The following is a 22,124-nucleotide window of genomic DNA, read 5'->3' on the forward strand; positions in this document are numbered from 1 at the left end:
TGCCCTGTTTGCCATCGTTTTCATTAGGGGGTAAAAGACAAAGAATTTAGAGGCTAATAATATGCCATGTCAAAAATAACTAATTGCTACAATGTTGCTTCAGTTTTTTAAATTGTAGTCATATTTTGTTGTTGTTTTATTTTTAACTCTGTGGGTTAAATGTTTTAGTTTCTGTCAAAGAAAAATATTTTTTTTGAGGAGTAAGAGATGATGAACATGGTCAGATATTATCTAGAGGTCAGTGTAATATGAAGCAAGAAAACTATCCCCTGGGTTTGGCAATGGACATGTTAGTGGTCACCTTTGCAGAAGAGATTTTAGGAGAAAAGATTGCTCACCAGAAGCGTCCTCATGTACACTCAGCTTTAATTTAATCTATCTTTTCATTGTTTTTACAAAGCTCAGGGGAGAATTTTTTCTTCCTCATAATTAAGCTAACGTCCTCCACCTATAGTGTGTATCCCAACACTTGTCATAACTTGGGCAGTTCTCTCCAAATTCATATCTCCCTCCGGATTTCATGCTCCTCCTCTCCCTGGAATGCTCCACACTATCATAAACGTGGAAACGACAAACCTAGTTCATTGATTCCACCTGCTGGAATACAGTATTTTGTCTCCTTGTTTTTTTTTTTTTTTTTTTTTTTTGCGGTACGCGGGCCTCTCACTGTTGTGGCCTCTTCCGTTGTGGAGCACAGGCTCCGGACGCTCAGGCTCAGCGTCCATGGCTCACGGGGTCAGCCGTTCCGCGGCATGTGGGATCTTCCCTGACCGAGGCACGAACCCGTGTCCCCTGCATCGGCAGGCGGACTCTCAACCACTGCGCCACCAGGGGAGCCCTTGTCTCCTTTTAACAGCAAACTCCTGAAAAAAGTAGTTGCTGTTCTGCATCCACTTATTACTGATAAATTCTCTTATTAATTCCTCTAAGCTTCATTCTACTTCCACCACTTTACTAAAAATGCTCTCCACTTGGTCACAAAATGACAGATTTTTGTCAAATATAACGGCTGTTTCTCAGTCATCATGCCCCTTGACTTTCCTGAGACATTGAGACTGCTGATTTTTCTACTTTTTCTTGAAAGTGTCCGGGCTTTGGGATACTGACACACTGTGTGTCCCGATCTCTCAGGTAACACACTTTCCGTTTCACCAGTTCTTTTACTTTTCCAAGAAGCTGCCTTTCATTCCCTTCTCTTTTCTCTCTATGTTTCTGTTTATTGAAGAAATCCTTTTCTCCTTTGGCTTCTAACTCTAAACCTCTAAGCTCATGGATACAAAACCTTGTGTGAGGATTCAGAGTGAATATTCCCGATTTCCTAGTGTCTCTAGGACACCTCTGTCCACACCACCTGCATTTCCTTTGCAACTTCTACATTTCATCACCTTCTTCGTCTTTTCGTGCTTGAGACCTTAGAGTCATATATAGCTAATGTCATCAGTTTCCAGCCTTTTCCTGTGAAACAGCTTGACAATTACAAAAGCAGTGATACCACAGTACAGAGAGTATGATTGTGATTTTTGTATTCATATAACTGAAAGGGTATATAACAAGATGCTATTAGTACTTTTCAATGGGTTGTTAGGTCCTGTGACATTTAAAAACCTTAATTCCTAATAATTCCACACAGAATATTAATCATGGCTATAAATAATATTTAAAGTAAACAGAATTCACTTCCTTAATGCTGCCTCTCTACCCCTCCTTATCAATGTCTCCCACCTTTATAACACTTAGATTACTATAAAAGTAAGCTTAGGGGCTTCCCTGGTGGCGCAATGGTTGAGAGTCCGCCTGCCGATGCAGGGGACACAGGTTCGTGTCCCGGTCCGGGAAGATCCCACATGCCGCGGAGCAGCTGGGCCCGTGAGCCACGGCCGCTGAGCTTGTGCATCTGGAGCCTGTGCTCCGCAACGGGAGAGGCCACAACAGTGAGAGAAGTAAGCTTTTACTCATATGGGCAGACGTCATCGCTGCAGTCCTGCCATTTTCTGGTCCTCATGTGGCCCCTGGAATCTCCTTTGGTCCTTGATCCTCTCCTCACTGTCTCCTGCTTCTGCCATGCTCATCCCTGCCTCCGGGCTAACTCCTAAATAGAGCTCCCTTTTATTGAATCTGAAGCAAATGGCAAACATCAACTGGATTTCTTATAACAACCCTACCAGGTGAGTATTCAGTAGACAAAAAAATTAAAACTCAGAAACGTTAAGGAATTTAGGTCACACCCCTAGCAAGTGGCAAAGAGAGTCAAATTCATGTTTTTCTACTATAAAGCTGACTTCTGCCATGCTTTATAATCACCTTCCTGCCTCAGATGCTCTTGCATATTCCTAAAATCCCAGCTTAATCCATCATCTCCCTGAAGTTTTCACTGATTGACACAGACTACAGGAATGTCCCCTCTCTCTAGACTCCTAGAGCAATCTTCACAAATGTAACTAATTATCTGGTAGCCATCTTTCAATAGTTCATGTCTATGTCCTTGATCATATTCTCTTGGGATGGAAACAATATCTTATCACTTGTTTCTAAACTTTGTATCAACAAGCACAATTCTTGACATATGGCAGTGATATTAGCATAATATATGTTGTCAATAAATTGTTAATTGATTATATTTTATAATAAAATAGCCCTTAGTGCTGCTTTCTCTTTCCTTTTAGGAAGAGAAAAATAAATATAACATAAAAACAGGCATAATTATTTAATGTCAACCAATAATAGGATATTTATAGTGCATATATTACTATTTTCCATTATATACCGAAAGTAAAATAAAGCATAAAATACAGTGCTATGCTTACAGGAAGGGGTGACATCATGCACCTTTTATCTGGCCAGCGATAAACACTCAGTAAGTGTGCTAACAACAGTAAAGTAATTTATATACATAGTTTTTCCTTTTCTTCAGGTATATCTAAAGTTCAATTATAACTTTTGATGTTAAGACTCAATGTATCATTTTGTCTTTATCATGCATTTTTCTTACTGTTTAAAATTGTTGATTTTTCCATTTACCTTCCAGAGAATGCATACTTTCAGATTTTATAAAGTCACTTAAAATGATTATTTCATTCACTAAAAATACAAAAACACTTAAACAATCCCTTTTGATATGTTGACAATACTTTTCGTAGAAGTGACAATAATTTGGGTTAATTTTAACCTATAAATAGAAGGGTGAAGAAAGAATTACTTAAATGTAGGTTAAAATTTGTAAAAATTAGTATATGCAAATATTTTAACACCAACGATATGAATGCATGTACATAGTATCACTTTCACTATAGGGAGAGATATAGATATAACCTTCTTTTGCGTATGTAGATACAGACATGTAAATATCTTCATCTAGATACAAAATATTTGGTATAGGGTTAGCCCTAGAAAGACTGTAATTAATTGGAGTTCTCCTCAGGAATTTTAGTCTTCTTTTTTTTCCGCACTTTATTCTATGATGATTCTTCTTCTTTCTTTCTTTTCTTTTTTTTTTTTTTGCGGTACGTGGGCCTCTCACTGTTGTGGCCTCTCCCGATGCGGAGCACAGGCTCCGGACGCGCAGGCTCAATGGCCATGGCTCAAGGGCCCAGCCGCTCCGCGGCATGTGGGATCCTCCCAGACCAGGGCACGAACCCGTGTCCCCTGCATCGGCAGGCGGACTCTCAACCACTGCGCCACCAGGGAAGCCCTCTTCTTCTAACTTTTAACACCTGTTTTAAAAGTGACCAGCTAATCTCTTGTCTTCCTTTCTTGCAGAACCTGTTTGCAGGAAGTCTCTTGTAAAAGTATTCCAATTTTCAAATTAATGATCAGTAAGGCAATGGATTACTTCTCCAAAGAGTATTTGGATATTTAATTAGAGGGAAAGAAAATAGTTGAATCTGTTATGTTGAACTGTATGAAACTACTGTTTTCGAGGTAAAAGATGTTCGAGTACAGGTGATTCCATAAGGTTCAACCAATTATAAGAATAAGATTTAGGGCTTCCCTGGTGGCGCAGTGGTTGAGAGTCCGCCTGCCGATGCAGGGGACACGGGTTCGTTCCCTGGTCCGGGAGGATCCCACATGCCGCGGAGCGGCTGGGCCCATGAGCCATGGCCGCTGAGCCTGCGCGTCCGGAGCCTGTGCTCCGCAACGGGAGAGGCCACAGCAGTGAGAGGCCCGCGTACCGCAAAAAAAAAAAAAAAAAAAAAAAAGAATGAGATTTAGGCATTTGTCACAATCTGGCTAAATTCTCTGAAACTGAAATTGTCCCCTTAGCACTTTGTAAACAATGTTCAATTGCCCGGTAGATAAATAAGGAGCAGCATATGTTAACAGTTCCAATGCTTTGACAAACGTATCTGAAATTTGCTAACAGAAAACAGAAGCTATATTAATTTTAGCATACTTTTGTGTATGGCTTATTACAATTAAAATATTTGGGGTACACGAGTATTTTTTCAATGTTTTCAGCATTTCAAGGCCTTACACACCCTGATTGTAACGCCAGCCTTGTTCATTATAAACAGAATATATACTTATATGTAAATCTTACAAAGTATCCTTACCTGCTTTGGACATCTTTTCATCTTTTTTAATTTCAGGTTCTGGGGTGAGACAAACACATACGCACACACAAACAAACAAATTGGAAAAAATAAGCATTTTTTAAAAATCTGTACTAAATAGAATAATAGGCAGGTTTAATAGATTTTTCTCATTTGTCATAAGTTTCAATTATAGTTACATACTTTTATCAGTATACAATGGAATATGTATTTATAGTAAACTATAAAGTAACTTAAGCAAAGGACATTGGTTTAAATTTCAGTTTGCTAAAAAGTGTTATACTAATCAAGTAATTTGGCATTTTATCTTTCATAAGAGCCCATCTCTTATAATTCATAAATTCTCTAAGCATTGCAAATAAGGAAATTAGCCAAAACGGCTCAGAAAAAAGTGTGTTGTAATTTTTCCTAATTTGACCAATTTAAGCGATTTTCTACTTCTGACTACATACGTTGAATTCATGGAGCTCCACCTGGTGGTTAATTTAATCATTTCAAACCGGTATAATTATTGTTTTTAGTAGTCTTTTTTATTAATTTTATAAAATAAATTGGATTAACTTCAGTATAATAGTATAAACACATTAAAATAAAGTATTGTGCTTTCTTATTTCCTAGGACAATGGCTTTTGTCTAGAAACTCTGCATTCTAACTTAATATCAGTATAGGATAAATACATAGTTTTTTGAGCTATCTAAGTAATACTCATGACACTACCCCAACAACTTCAATAACTGATATTTTCATACTCCCCAGTCCTTTCTCTTATTTAAACAATTTGCCTTGGCCTCATAATTATACTCTCTCGGCATAAAGTCTTGTTTTGATTAATAGAAGGGCTCTGATACATTACAATTTTTCCTCCCTTCAAACAGCAGAAAAACTGAGCTGTGGTTAGGATATTACTGAGTACAGACTTTGTGTCAGGGGTAGTGCTAACCAGCTTTATTTGGGTCTTAGCCTAATGGAGTCTATTTCCTAGAGCTACAAGTTTTTATAAAGCTCATTTGCTTAACTGCAGAATTTTATGTAATAGAGAATTCCATAGCCATTCACACCGTACTTCCTGTACCACTTGAATGCACATCCTGTAAAAAGTGATATCAGTGCTATTACTGCACTTCCACACTCCCTGGTACATATTTCTCTCTTTTTAATTGACACATTCACCAGGTAGGACATATATTATTTTAATATTTTCTATGTGCCTTAATGTGGTATAAAATTTTTTTATACGATTTTTAATTAATTTTTGTTTATTGTCTGTATCCCCTCTTTCGATTTTAAGTTCCATAGGGCAAGAGTTGTGCCTTGTTTATTACTCAAATATCAGCATTTGGTCAAATATCTAACATGTGGTGTATGATCAATAAATATTGTTGAATGAATGACTGAACAAAACAAATATAGACAATGAAATATAGAGCAAAAAATATAGAGAAATATGAAATGCTCCCTCCTGTGTATCTGTAGTCCTAGAAAAACTGATCCATGCTTCTAGAGTTAGAGATAAACATTCAATGTCCTAGGACAGGATCCATAGGCATTTTGCTCATCATGTACAGCTGTTTATTTAAAAGAGTTTTGCTTCTCACTCTACACCTGGTTCTCTCCCCTGTCAATCACATTGCCATGTAATCTTGAAGTGGAATCATTTTAGACTTAATGTTTGTCAAAAGACCTTCTGTAAAAAATAAAAGGTGTGGGGAATACTTTTATCAGCTATGAGCACAATACAATCAGAACCAACTTCTACATTGTTCATGAAATTTTATAACCATTCTTATGATCATTCAACATGAATGTGGCTGTGGACCCTCTGACGATGTGAGAACTACTGACTTTTGGTGTTATGTAAACAACACTAACATGATAACCACACAAATTATGAATTCTTGGGAAGCGTTGGAAGGAGGCTCTTGGATCTATAATCTGGCTTTTTAAAGCAAGCTCATTTACTTAGTTTTGTGACCTTGGGCATTACTTAAATCCTCAAGTCTCAATTTTGTCATTGCTGAAATGAAGAAAATAATGTTGTAAAACTGATGTAAGAATTCAGAGTGATATGTAGAAAAAGCTTACTTATTTTAAAATTATGCTCATGAACTTAAATTACATGATCTCTCAAGGTAATTTTCTTTTGTTCTTACAGAACGGGAACTTTACCGTTGAATATGCAAAGCAGGAATTGACAGGTGAGGATTTCTAAGGTGGACATCTCTTTTATTAGCCTACTTGGTCACTAAGAACTTGGTGCCCTCATTTTGTAGACAGCATTTCTACTGAAGTGTGTCTTTAATTTTTGAGTCACATATGGATGCCTGTTCTTAGTCCTATAAAAATGACAAAATATATATATATAGAGACAGATTTCATGTATATATGTATATATACTCAAATAACAGCAACAATATATATGTCTATATATATACTTTTTTTTTGTTTAGTCAAAAGTCTTCACTGAGAAGTTTCAGGAAACTAAGGGCAGTATTTGATGCTAAAGACTGAGATCTGGAAGCCGGGAAAAGAGAACGGGAACTTTTATTTTCACCCCGTTTATACTGCTAAATATTTTTAACCATTGATTATTATTGTATAATAAAATATCTGGTTTCCATAAACATTTTTCACTTGAGCCCTTCTTTCTGGGCTCGACTCACAAGCACTGCAGAAACATAGAATCAAGCAATCCCCAAGCTGAGTGTTTGAAGCAGACAGCCTGCCATTTCATATGCAGCACTGACTTTTCCAGGGAGTTGATTTCACTTATGAAATGTTAATTGCTGGTGGGTCTGGGGAGGAGAGCTTCATTAATGATTTTTCAGTGTCACCAACACTGTGTTCTCAAGTAAAGCAGGCCAACCAAAACTTCAACATGCATGTGCTTGAATTAGAGAACGGCAGCAGTGGGGATCAACTTTGTTTAGGAGTCTCTGTTCTGTCTTTATAAATTGAAAAGTAAGAAATCTATGCAATATATAAATCCCAAGAATGTGCATTCTTTTAAGAATATCTCCACTTTAAATACTTTGCAAGTTAGAAGCTGAATGCCACTGATTTTTCTTTTCCCAATCTTTTTTGTTATCATTATCAAATTGCTTCTTCAGCATATAGAAGCCTTATATGTGTCATAAAATATAATAACAATAATTCTTGGTTTTGCAACTAATGATGTTTTGTATTTTATATATGGCATTAAGTAAGTGTATTATATGCATTATCTATAGTTTATTTATATAATATTAAATATTCATTGTTATTAGCTCTCTAACCCCAGTAGAATACAAATTTCATGAGTCCTGGGGTGAATTTTCATTTTCTCTGCTGTATGATAGTGTCTAGATCAGTGCTCTGCACAGACTAGGGATCAATAAATATCTGTTGCACAAAATTTGTTACACGAATGAACAATTATATAATCCTCATTTATCACTTCTATGAACTAAATACTATTATTACACCCACTTTACAGATAATAATACTGAGGCTTAATACTTGTCTAAGTATGTACTCCCTAGTAAGTGGAAAAACTGGTCTTTGAATATTGATTTATTCCAACTCCAAAGCCTTAAACACTTGTACACACGCTGCTATAACTACTGTTGATACAGAATGAAAGTTTTTAAATATTTCATGCATAAAAACTACATAGTAAGCCACGTGCTACATCTTATAGGTACAAATTACTAACAGAGTCATTAAGATTGTAATTAGCATGAACGATAAAGCCACTGAGGTTTCTATTTTTTTCCAGCCAGTCATTAAATCATGAATCGTATAAACAGTTTCCTAAATTAAGCTGGTTAAACTAGGTAAATATACTGAACATGGATAGAAAATTGATAGCTATCTCACTCACTGCTGGAGTAGTATTCAATATTTAGTGGCATGGGAAGATTTTACATTAAAAAGCAGGTCACCAAACCTATTTATATAAAATATACAAAGGAACTTCAGCATTGTTTTCCCTAGGCAATTGTATGTGAGTTCTGGTCTGAGGGAATCTGGAAAGCCTGCTGGCAAAGGAGGCAGGTCATATTGCTAGGCATGACTCCCAAATCAACCTCAGGTGGCTGTGTGACCCGGGCAATTCACTTCCAGTGCTTCAATTTTCACATTAATAAAAAAAAGGATTGCTGTGAAAATGAAATTGAACACTATGTGTGAAGCACTTAGCATCAGACACAAAGCCAACAGTGTAAGTCTCTTTACTGATATTTGAAATGATTTTTCTTATGTTTTTCTACCAAGATGTTCACTAAAATATATTTAAATATAAATATATTTAAATAAAGCAATTAAAGTTGTATTAAATGAAGTAACATTCATAAATTTATTCTAAACCCATGATTTTTATATCATTTGAGTAATCATTTGCATTTTTTGATGAAAATCCACTACTATTATAATTACATACATATATACATTTACACTTTACTGTGTCCTCATTGTATTATTTAACAACAAATGGTTTGCAAAACTCACACACACACACACACACACTTTCACATTTTGTTTTCTGCATGAGGCTTTATTGGATGGGGTGGAGCACTACTGTCACTCCAATCAGCTCGCTACACAATTTGGGATTTGGAAGAACCGTCAGGGAACACATGTTTCTTCCTAACTATGTCTTAAGAGAAAGTGTTTTGCAAATAAGCGGTCTGTTTTAATAGGTAGCATTTGATTTCATCTGCTGTGGACACATTATTTTGTGACCCTGGTAAACACAACTGTGAGAAAGACAAGCTCTGATTATCTTTGTTTGATTTGAAATGTCTTCAGTTCACAGATTTCCAAAAGACAAAACTGTCCTGAGTTTGGGTGAACTTACACAGAGAACCAACACCTGACAGCCTCTACTCCACAACTTTTCACCTTATCTCTGCCTACATTTCTTTCCTTCAATATTCCATGGACTGTTTAATATTTTCCTTCCTCTTATTGAACCATGTTCATATGTTTATGAAACCTCATGCATTCTCTATGCTCCTATTTTTCCTGCTTGAGTTTCTAAATCAGTGTTATCTTTGGTTGTAAACTGAGGAATCCTTTCATGCATAATAAAGGGGCAAGGTGATGATGCTCTCAAGTAATTGCCCAACTTCATCCAAAGCAAGAGATCAGTTTTTGCACTGCAGCTGGAGAAAAGCAGACAGACACAAACCAAATGAACAAAAAAATCCCTCAGTTTAAAATTTATTTCCCTATTAAAAATCCAAATGGTCTAATGTGAGGCATCTAAAACACTCTAAATTTTAATTTTCTCACCTTCTGAAATGGGAGAAATGATACTTAGCTAATGTATCTATGGCTGAGATTAGATTGAATAACTGAACAAATATTTCCTGAGCACTCATGTACTAATACCTATATCATAGATATCCACTGATTGGATGAAAACTTTGGTTTGCTTTGTCTAAGTCACCACTGGAGGCCACTTCACTTTTACTCATTCCCAGCTTTCTTTCCCAAGTACTGTGAGATCTTTGAGGACAGGGATTTTGTCTTGTTCATCTTTGGAGCCTCAGTGACTAAGATATCCCCAGAATATTATACTAACACTCAAAAATTGTTATTGACACAAAACTATTTAAGATGTGGTTTCAAAATGCCAAGAAAATCAAATTTATAACCTTCAGTTTTAGATGGTTTAGACCAAAATGTAAAGTGGAATCCCTGTCCCATTAACTAAAACCTTACCTGGGTGGAAAAGTCATTTAGAATAGACCCACCAGATACACAACATTGGTGTACATTATCCTTAGATAATCATCTGGTAATTTCACACCTGTTCTCCCTCTGTGTTTATGTCTGTGTCTGTCTGTCTCTCTCTCACCTCTCATCCCCTTTAGGTCAACAAGAAAAGCAATTATGCTTTATAAGCTTCTATAGGTATAGTTTTAAAATAGCTCTAGTTCTCAATACAAACACTTAGTGCATGACTCAATGCTTTATGACTAAGTCCTGATTCTGCAACCCTTCCTTGGCAAGATTCCCATAGGACTTTGATGCTCACAAAGAAATTTCGCTGAGTGGACAGTAAAAACACAAAATGAGCCAGAGGGCATTCTCTCTTTGCAGCACAGAATAAATGCATACATTTTCCGTGCCTCATTCTGTCATCATTTCATTTTCGTGATCCTTTGTCTTTTGTATATGCTAAATACAATGTCCCACATTCCTGATAGTGTCACTCTGTCTTTATCTAATCTTTCTTTTATGCCTTGCTATGTGTGCCTCATGATTCTATCCTTCCCTGAAGCTTCCCAACATGAAGAGTCTGCACTGAAAGAAGTAAGAAATAATTGGAGGAGGCTGAACATATTGTAGGTCACACAGAGAACAGTCAGTCAGAACAAGGTCCTGTGATGTTATTTGAAGATGGCAGGAGAGCTGGTTGGATATATTTCAAGTAATGAACCAGTTGACTTTACAGCATTCAAGTGGTTCAAAAAGTTGTGCAAAAATCACTTGCCAAGGTAAATAAGCAGACAGTCTTTGTTTTTTTCCCTTATCAAGAGAGAGTCACCTTTTCTTACTTATGTTTCTGAGCACCAGAATTCATTTTCTTAAACTTGAAGTGAGAATAATCAATTACGTGAATAAAAGGTCAGAGGTCATAGGTATGGCTCATCCTACAACTGGTTAAATATATAAAAATAATAGATGACCTTATATGAAAAACTTTTTAAATTTAAAGATTTAAACATTTAAATCTTTTTAAAAAGGGAACAAGAAAAATAAAAAATAAAATAACAATTTTATTTAAATTTATTTCAACTAATTAATTATTTATTTAATAAATAAAATACTATGACATTTTTAAAAATTTCCCCTGAAGGAGAGAAGCACATTAGAATATTTGCATAATGTGGCTTGGAGTGACAAGAAAAATGAACATGCAGAGTGAAAGTGAGTCATCCTCTTGAGGGCTTAAATGGAGAGAATACCAAGGAAGGAATATTGGGGTTTTACAGTTATAATTGTTCATATATTTTACATACATATAGTTGCACATATATTACTGCTGTACATTAACTTTTTGAATGAAGGAAATAAAATTCACAGTACTTAGATACATTAATTTTGGAAAGCCAATTATTAAGAGAAAATTCTGGCAGTCTCAACTACTTTTCTTTCCAAAATGTATCCCCTTTCCATTCATTCCATCAACTTGGCATTTTGGCCTGATGGGCACAACTGGAAAAGTGTTAGACTGTCAGTTGCTACTTAGAGTAAAAGTGTTACTATTACTGGTATAATTTTTATTTAGACAATTCTTCAGGAAAAGAACTGTCAATAATTCTTCTTCAAATGTTTGGTAGAATTCACCATGAAGCCTTCTGGTCCTGGACTTTCTTTGTTAGGAGGTTTTCAATTATGTTCTTACTTGTTATTAGTCTGTTCAAATTTCCTGTTTCTTCATGATTCAGTCTTGGCTATCATATGTTCTAGATATTTATTCTGAGTTTCTAGGTTGTCCAATTTGTTGGCATATAAACATTTGTAGTAGTCTTTTATGGTCCATTTTTTATTTCTGTAGCACCAGTTATAATGTCTCCTCTTTCAAATCTGATTTTATTTATTTGGCTCTTCACTCTTTTTTTTTTTTTTTAATCTAACCAAAGTTTTGTCATTTTTGTCTATTTTTTCAAAAGTCAACTCGGTTTTGTTGATTTTTCTATTCTCTGTTCTGTTTAAATCTTCACTAATCTTTATTATTTCCTTCCTTCTGCTAACTTTGGGCTTAGTTTGTTCTTTTTTCTCTAGTTCCTTGGAGTATGAAGTTAGGTTGTTTATTTGAAATCTTTCATCTTCTTTTTTAATGTAGATATTTATTGCTATGAACTTCTCTCTTAGAACTGCTTTTGCTGCATTCGGTAAGTTTTGGTATGTTGTGTTTTCATCTTCATTTGTCTAAAGATATTTTCTAATTTCCTTTTAATTTCTTCTTTGACCTATTGGATTTTCAAGAATATGTTGTTTAATTTCTATGTATTTGTGAATTTTATCATTTAAGTGTGCATGATGTTATCACTCTGTTTGATGCTCTTTGACTGGATATTAAATAAAGACTTTTAAGACTCCCTCTGTTTACTAAAAGAAGATATGCTAAACTTTTAATCTAACAAGACTACTTTTAAAATTAATTTCTTTTTTTGTAAGAATTTTTTGAATTGTAGCTGTCTTGATATATGTGAGATGACAGTGACCCCCTTTAAGGAAAGAAAGCCTAATGTGACACCACCTCTCAGAGGAGAAAGTGAAAGTCTGCATGTCATGTTACACTTTCTGTCAAAATGTCCTAGGACTGTCATTCACATTCAGCACCACAGGCCTGAATTTTGGTTGTTCGGTGGAAAACAAATGATGAAATTCAATTCATAAAATTGCAAAGCACCAATAATATTCTGGCACATTACTAAGAGAGATCATTGTTGCTTTAAATGGTAAAAGAAAAAACACATTAAATATACTCAAGTGGTTATTTGAAACATAGAGTAAAGTAGAAAATTCAATATTAATGAAATGAAAATATAACTTTAAAAAATGCATCTTTTCCAAATGCTGCCTTCCCCATCACCATTATCTGTGGCCACACACTGGCTGGTGCTACACTGACCATGTGGAATGGGATGGTGAAAAAACAATACCTGGAAGGATGAAAGAAGAGAGAGGAAACTCTTAAGTAGATATTTCCAGTGTTCAAAGACTCAAATTAGCATCACGTGTTTTTAGTGGAAACCTAAATTGTTTTTCATTCATATACACATTCCACACACATTTCTACTGGGGAAAATTTTGCACTGCACTTCCTAATAAAAATGTGGAAATTTATAATATTCCTGTCTGTCCCTCATTTTTGACATTTCTATCTTAGTTTGGCAAAAGAATTGTAACATCATTGAATGATTGAATTACTTGATGGCATCAAATCTTTTCAATTTAGATATTTATATAAATCTCCCTTGCAATCAACAGTCAGATCATGTTGAAGAAATCTACAGTTCTTTTAAAGAAATAAATCAGTTTAGCTTCATCCAAAGGAATGTCATTAGTCTTCACAATTAATTCATTCTTCAAATAATACAATGTAACAACATTTTGCTGCCTATTGAACATTTAGCATAACGTAAAAATTCTCTTGCAAGCAAAATATCCTAATTTACATATTATGTCTGAAAAACATAAAATTGTATATAGTACCAAAATAACTACTACCTAGGTGACAATAAAAATAAAGTTTTGGATATGATGATATTTTTCTGAAGTGAAACATAAATGCCTTAATAGGTTTGGAGTCCATGTTGCTTGAAATACGTTTTTTAAAAAATTAAGTACATACATGGCTGAGAAAAAAATCATGCTATGCTCTCATGTTTCACTAAATAACAATTTTGTTTAATTTAAATTTAATTGCAAAGTTAGAAAAATATGACTTTAGGGTATTTTTTTATACATTGCTACTCTGACTAATGGAGCTTCTCCTTGCGTCCTTCATTGCTCTCACTGAGTCTCCTGTCAGCTTTCCCCTCCTACTACTCTCCCACATCTCCTCCAACTCCAGTGCATCCTTATAAAAGTTCACCCAAAAGTTTTTTTTTAATAAAAAATTCCAGTAAATTGGAATTTTTACCACAAAGTCCCTGTATGTTTGTCAATAGTTCACGTAGATCTTCTCTTCTGGGTAAATGTAGAAAAGGCTCTATTTGAACATTCAACATAGCAGGTATACTTCATGGTTTTACTGGTTCACTATTATGTTCATTTTGACAAGAAGTATTAGACAGTTCGGAGAATGACGCCACACCCATAGAATGTCTTGCGATAATTAGAAACTAAATGTATTACATTGGACTTAACATATTTACTTATGTTTTAGGGAACATAACTTGATGCATGGCGTATCAGAATCCACATTCCTCTGAGTCTAGTATAGTAGGAAGGCCAGAGGTGCAATAAGATGCCTTAGCAAGATCACAGTGCTTGATTTGGAGATCAGCGATCTCAGGCTGGCTCTGGGGCAAATTACAATAACTGAAAAGTTTCTTGACTATTTCAGTTTTATTTACCTACAAGATGATGGTTTTGGACTATAGTTTATCGCTAAGTTACTCCTAGCTATAAAATTTGTTAGGATTTTACTGTATCTGAACTTACAGAATGGCAAGCTATCACTGAGAAATTTTAAGTGTTTTTTTGTATCTTAAATCTTTGGTTTCCCATGGCTATTCCTAATAGGATTTACCCTGGGATATTTACAAAATGTAGATTTTCCACTACAGACTCATGGAATCAGAATAGCATATGCATTTTTCAAAGCTTTCTTAGTATTTCTGACATAGCCACTCTTTCCTTTGTTGTTTCATAGTACAATTTAGAATTTTTCCTTTGCTCAAAAACAGAGGGGGGCATATAAAAATCAGAGTTTTGAGAATATGAAAAATAATGATATACTACTTTATTTCAAATAACTGAATATGCAATAGGCAGATCAATGTGTTTTCACATTTCATTATAGAGTAATACCTTTTTCCTTTAGGGAAGCTGGAACCTTCACTTCTTTTCCCTTAATAGGCTCTGGAAAGAAACATTGAACATTTATTTGAAACCAAGATCAAAAGATGTAAGAAGACACATACAATGGAGTCAATGAGCTATCGGTAAGGTGAACCTGGATGGAAATGATATGATGTTTTCTTTCAAAAATAATTTTAATCATAGACAAAGAAACAACAGTATAGAGTACAACAAGCTGTTCTCTAATCATTTCTATTTAAAATAAATGTAAATTGTTGAATGAGGTACAATCTATTTGTTCATTTAAGGGGACGTGTATTTGGATGAATAGGAACTTGCTTTATCTGTAATTTTAAAAAACACATGACTTCAGCATCTAGAAGTCTTCCAAAACTGTTATAATCAGCACTAACTTAGTTTATTTCTTTCAGGCTATGTTTTTTCAAAAAAATAAACAATCAAATGGAAAACTCTGCATATATCATGTAAATGTGGTGTTTTAGTCATCAGACTCAAGTCAAACAAATTTCAAGAATAAGATTAAAATAAACTTTGAGACACTTTCATCTGTGAACTCCCAATGTCTTAAACATGTGGTCCTTAGTTAAAGCAAATCAAGGAAAACTTCATTTATCCTACCAGGTTCAAATACAAAATGACTCTAATCATACCATGCCTTCCAGACATCTATATGGGTCTGGAAGACATGAGAAATATGATAAATTTATCACATTTATGATAAATTTGATAAAATATAAAATATATTTTTAACCTATTAAAAATAAAAGCTAAAACCAGTTCTCTGCCTTTTCTGCAACATTAAATCTCAGTATCTATTTTACTGACAAAAATGATTAATAATGCAGTGAGAAAGGAAGCAATGAAAGAAATCTATCCTTCCAGCCCTTTTTTCTATTCTCATCTGAGGTTTGGTGTGGAAGGCAAAAAATATGGTGGTGGTGCTTATGAATGGGCATGCTGCTCCAAGCAATCACTTAGAATCCACTGAGTTCGGGTGGATTTGGATTGTGTAAAGAATGTATTCTGGTGTTCCACTGAAAATGCTGTGTTCCTCAGAGCAAGATTTTCTTGATAGATAAACTAGAGCCTTAAATATCCATAGGCTTGGGGCTTCCCTGGTGGCGCAGTGGTTGAGGGTCCGCCTGCCGATGCAGGGGACGCGGGTTCGTGCCCCGGTCCGGGAGGATCCCACATGCCGCGGAGCGGCTGGGCCCGTGGGCCATGGCTGCTGGGCCTGCGCGTCCGGAGCCTGTGCTCCACAGCGGGAGAGGCCACAGCAGTGAGAAGCCCACGTAATGCCAAAAAAAAAAAAAAAAAAAAAAAAAAAAAAAAAAAAAAAAAAAATATCCATAGGCTTGTAGACTTTTTAAAAGTGGCTTTCGGGCTTCCCTGGTGGCGCAGTGGTTGAGAGTCCGCCTGCCGATGCAGGGGACATGGGTTCGTGCCCCGGTCTGGGAAGATCCCGCATGCCGCGGAGCGGCTGGGCCTGTGAGCCATGGCCATCGAGCCTGCGCGTCCGGAGCCTGTGCTCCGCAACGGGAGAGACCACAACAGTGAGAGGCCCGCGTACCACAAAAAAAAAAAAAAAAAAAAAAGTGGCTTTGGTGATAAAGGAGTGTCCCTGTTGATATTTATTGTGTTAAGAATAAATAAGATCAATTTTTTTCTGTGTATTTCAGCATGTGAAGATGAAATCAAGAACTATGAATTGAATATACACACGGAGAAGCTTCATTAGCTTTTTTTTTTTTTCAGACTGACGGGGGTAATTTACTGCTTTGCATTTGGCTAAACCAAAAGAATTAATGTATCGTGAAATGAGAAGCGGTGGTGGGGACAGATTCCTGGTGGGGTGGGAGAGCACAACGTCTGGAACTTCACATTTCAAGATTCAACATGTTGACTTAAATGGGTGTCTGTACATGACTGTGTGAGATTAAAGTAGTTATAAAGAACAAGACCTAAAGAGAGGGCCTGTAGACTACTTCGATTTTGGTGGAGAAAGAAGGAAGGGGTGGAAAAACAGATATACTTTTATAGGGTATTTGAAGGTCATAAACCCATCACCTTAAATTTGAAGAAAGTCCTCAGAAAATAGAAATAATTTTTATTTTCTAGTTTGCTAGTAGGAAGATACCTTTGCTCCCAGGCTGGGTCATCTCCTGAACCAACTTTCCTGCATCTCATTTCTTCTCAGTGTCCTTTTGACTTCAAGGGGTTTTGACCTGATTTAAGAAGTCCACAGACTGGTCTGAGCATCCCTAACTACCCAGGGGTACCAAATATGACCAAAAATGTGGAGACAGTGTTATATGGGAATTCTGCACTTCTGTATTAGTAAGGATTGAAACATCGTTGACTTAGGTCAGCTATTAAGGCATTTTTCAATGCATCTATCTTGTTTGTCAGGAGCAAAGCATTGGAGAGCACATTTTTTGTGTGTGTTGTTTTTACAAATATGGTAGTTTCTTTGCATTTGACCAAGAGCCTACAGGAAGGCTTATGAATCTTGATTATCAGGATCTAGAATATATTTAAAGGTGCTGGGATATTTCTTGGAACTCTCAAAATAATCTGGTAGGAGGTTGTAATGGAGAAAATGTTTACAAAGAAATAGGAAGATCATTTCAGGTTTTACACCACTCCCAGACACAAAGGCAATAATGAACTAGGGTGAGTGTTCGTGATGAATGAATCATTGGGGATCAGTTTCAAAGTCATCAGCCAACTTACCCTATTCTTAGCTCTAGCTTTTGTTTGATGAGTGTGAATGGCCAAGAAAAAGTATGGTGAAGACAAAGAGAAGTTGGGGGAATCATCAGGTGCATGGTCCTGAGCATCAGAATATGAAAGAAGATAAGCTCTGCTCTGAATTCTCTGGCATTAGATCCAAACATATGCAAGCCTGAGTCACAAAGCTAGTCAATATTTCTAATGTCCATCATATTACGCCAATGCCAGAGGAACCTAAGGGTGCTACTATTGCATTCTCAATAGAAGGTAATTAATTAACCTCCTTGTTGCCTGGTTATGATTTGGTTTGCAGTTTCTTGGACCATGGGTGAATCTTGCAACCTCAGATAAGTCAGACTAATAAGAAGCAAGTAGCGAGAGGATAGTGGTGGATGCCAGAAGGAATATAACCAATAATAGGGTTAACTAATAGGGTTGTCTGGTTTCTGGATGGTCAGGGCTGCATAAGCAGGGCTCTGCCCTCTTGAGTGTGTACAGAGGGCTTACATGAGTCCACTAGCCCAGGAAAGTCAGTAGCTGAACCAGTAGCAAAAGGCAACAAGGTGTGTCTTTCTCTTGCTCTTTTTCTTTGGAATAATCATCCCTAGTCCCCTCTATACCTCCTTAAATAAAGACACAAGCCTAATGATGTTTCTTTAAATGTCTAATTTACTCATAGTTATCACATCCCCAGTAAATATAGTCCCAAAGGATTTCTGTGTAATAATTCTGATTTTTGAAATGTAGCATTGTTTCAGTATGGGTTCTAATATATACATGCAGGTGGAGTCCATAAGAGACCAGCAAAGGTAGGCAATCTTTAAGTTGCTCCAGTGAAATAAGAGGCTATGTAGCAAGTGGAATCGCTGCATTCTGATTCCACCACAGTTCAGCAGCAAGCTTCAATAATCCTCTCCAGAAACAATAACACTGCAGAGGTTAAAGTCACTGAAATTTTATAGGTAATACTACAAATTTTTCTTTGATTTTTGTATATAATGAAAATTATATTCAGAAAATAAAGGAAAGGTGACAATATAATGCTTCTAAAATTGTACCCAACTTGTATATAACAAAGATATTTGAGGGCATTAACACAGCTTGAATAAAAAAAGAGGTTCAGGGCTTCCCTGGTGGCGCAGTGGTTGAGAGTCCGCCTGCCGATGCGGGGGACACGGGTTTGTGCCCGGGTCCGGGAAGATCCCACATGCCGCGGAACGGCTGGGCCCGTGAGCCATGGCCATTGAGCCTGCGCATCCGGAACCTGTGCTCCGCAACGGGAGAGGCCACAACAGTGAGAGGCCCACATACCGCAAAAAAAAAAAAAGAGGTTCATTTTAAATAGTTCCAAATCAATAATTATATGTAGTAGACCTTTATATACATGATTTTCTAGTGACTGTGGAGACATCTTGCAAACAGTAGAGAATTTAACGTTGAGGAAAAGGTGTTCCCTAGGAAATTGTCTGCAATTGTACATTAATAACAACAACAACAATAATAGAAATTACAGGAGCCTCCTTAGTAAAGTGGTCAGTGTGGATATAAATTCTCCCAGATAGGGACTTCCCTGATGGTGCAGTGGTTAAGAATCTGTCTGCCAGTGCAGGGGACACGGGTTTGATCCCTGGTCTGGGAAGTTCCCACATGCCACAGAGCAACTAAGCCTGTGCTCCACAACTACTGAGCCTCTGCTCTAGGGCCTGTGAGCCACAACTACTGAGCCCATGTGCCAATAAATAAATAAATAAATTCTCCCTGATAATGTTTTCCGGGACAGATGTTTACAAGTACCATTTCCAATTAGTTTAGGCTTCAGCACAAGTGAAGTCTTTAAATAGTAGTTTAATTTTTTGATAATCATCATTGCCTGAAAGGTCATTTTAGAGGTAAGACCCAAATTTCTGTTGAGTTGTTTTCATAGTGGACAATAATATATGGTCCAAGTATTCCTGTGAAATAAGTGCTCACCAAAATAAGTATATTTCATACTGCATTGGAAGGAGGGAAGGTTTAGATTTTGCATGTATATATGGATTTTCCTGGTAGTGTGTTTCAATCATACCTTTAGTTCTCACACAAACAAGGACAATGTTTTTGTTAATTGTCAGATAAAATGAGAATGGAGGTGAGAAGGAGTCTTTCTCAAAGAACAAGTAATCACTGGTGAAAAATGGACTGAGCTCCTCTGTGGGAATTAAGGAAAGTCACCCCAATAGTAGAAGGACAAAGACTATTTTTCCACATCGCATATCCAGTGTGTCTATGTCAAATAGATTTTCTAACTTACGTAATGAGCTTTGCACTCAAAGCAAAGGTGCTTTGAAGAATACAAATACAAGGGCCCTATTTTAAGGAGCAAGCAGTATCTGTGTTAAAATGAAATAAATGGGTGTTAAAATCCAACAGGCTTGACTCTGATTCTTGCCTTTGCCTCTTACCCATAGTGTGACACTGAGTAATTTAAATTACATGTACCTCAGCTTCCTCCTTTACTGAAATGGTGATATCAAGCACCAACTTGCAGAAACAAAATATATAAAGTAGATGGCAATGCGTCTGGCAAAGAGCACATGCCCTGCTTCTGTACTTCTCCCAAACAATCCTCACACCTTTGTCTGGCTAACTCCTCATGCATCATACTTGAATTTAATATAACTCTTCAGGAAAGCCTCCTCTGATTCCCCAGATTTGATTAGGAAGTCGAGGGAGATGGCTTTATGTGGACATTATTCTTAGAAAGAGGCCTGGGATTTGAATGGTATTTAAATAAGAATGTCATGCTCTTTCATAGCAATAAGGAACCTGATAAGACTAAAGCAGACAGAGCATGACTAGGAGTCTTTGAAGACAGCAGAATTCAGAACTCCAATTCCCAAGTCTTCCTCTCTATTCCTAGCTTTGCCATCTTTGTTTTGCCAATGATTAGCAAGTGTTTGGAAAGATTATGCACTAAATATATAGTTAATGAAGGACAGAAAGGAGAGAACCAGACGGCATGGAAGCAAACCCTTCCTATACTCTTTATTTTTCTTCTAATCTTTTTTAGCCCTTCCATTCTTTGTAAAAAATCATTTTTCTGTTTTTTTCTTTCAGAAATTATAATCAGAACACTTTAAGTCACAGTGAACTGAATGAAAGTATTTAACAGACAGGTAAATAAATAAAAGTTTTCAAATATATGAGAGTGTCCTGTGCAATTCTGACCCACAAACCTGCAAAGAAGATGACAAATGTACTGTGGACGCATTCAGATATTTTTGCTAATAAATTTCTTGTGTTATGTTAACTTGACTCTATTACCTTTATCCTTCAGAACTGAAGATGTCTTTCCGGATTTTTCTTTTCTAATTTCTGCAAGAAGAATCATAGGGAGGAAAGGTTACAAGGAATAATGGAGAAAAAATGGCAAGTTCTTTATGTGTTATGTTTACTGAGGCTTAAAGAACCAGAGGGGCTCTGCTTTGGTATTCAAGATACAGGTGTCTACTAGGATAAATTGCTTGTAACGTATTGAACTAAATATATGGAAGACAGAAAATAAGTCCTGAAATTATTACAAGGGGCAGACTATGGTAGATACAAGAATGTACAAATAAAATACTATGGGCTTTGGAAAAAGAAGGTATGATAAGAGTTATAGCTAACATTGTCTACTTACTATGTGTCACAGGGAATGTTCTCTACTGTTTAGTCATTCAACATTCACAATAACCCTATAAGGTTGGTAGGTCTTGTTATTATTGTTACTTTTCACATAAAGGGATTAAATAACTTTCCCAAGGTCATGTAGCCCTTAAACGGGAAATCTGGGATTTGAACTAATGTCTCTCTGAACTCAGACACAAAGGTATTGGCTCTGGTAGCTCAATGATGGAATCAGGAAAGGCTTTGGCAGGTGGTACTGAAGAAGAACTTGAAAGCTGGAAAGGAATTAGACCAACAGAAATGAAGCTGAAAAGACATTTTAGGACAGAAGAGAGAATGGGGAGGCATGGGCTGGACAGTCTGTCAGTTTGGGTGTGTGAGTCACTTGTAACCAAAAGAATACAGTAAAATTGTTGCTGCATGACTTCCTAGGCTAAATCAGGAAAAAACATGTAGTTTCTATCTGCTTCTCTAGCTCTGGGGGAAGCCGGCTGCCATGTAAGTACTCCAACTGACACTGCCATGTTGGCAAGACCACATATAGGCAATCCAGTCAGCACCCGCAGCTGAGCTCCCAGGCGACAGCTAGCATCAACTGCCAGCCATCTAAGTCAGCCATCTTGGACATCCAGAAGTCAGTTACTTTA

The 22,124-nt window shown here is 36.4% G+C and overlaps 1 protein-coding gene across 1 annotated transcript in view; it reads right to left on the reverse strand.

Moving 5' to 3' along the window:
• Positions 1 to 22,124, reverse strand: part of TRDN (triadin) — a gene marked incomplete at both ends in the record, with an annotated part of 296,330 nt that overhangs the window by 47,508 nt on the left and 226,698 nt on the right. Inside the window, 3 exon segments of the mRNA XM_079716733.1 lie at positions 4,551 to 4,589; positions 15,085 to 15,135; positions 21,133 to 21,183. Of these exon segments, the coding sequence (XP_079572859.1) occupies positions 4,551 to 4,589; positions 15,085 to 15,135; positions 21,133 to 21,183 (141 nt within the window).

Source organism: Hyperoodon ampullatus (genome assembly GCF_949752795.1).
Source record: "Hyperoodon ampullatus genome assembly, chromosome: 12".
In the NCBI taxonomy this organism is placed as follows: Eukaryota; Metazoa; Chordata; class Mammalia; order Artiodactyla; family Ziphiidae; genus Hyperoodon; species Hyperoodon ampullatus.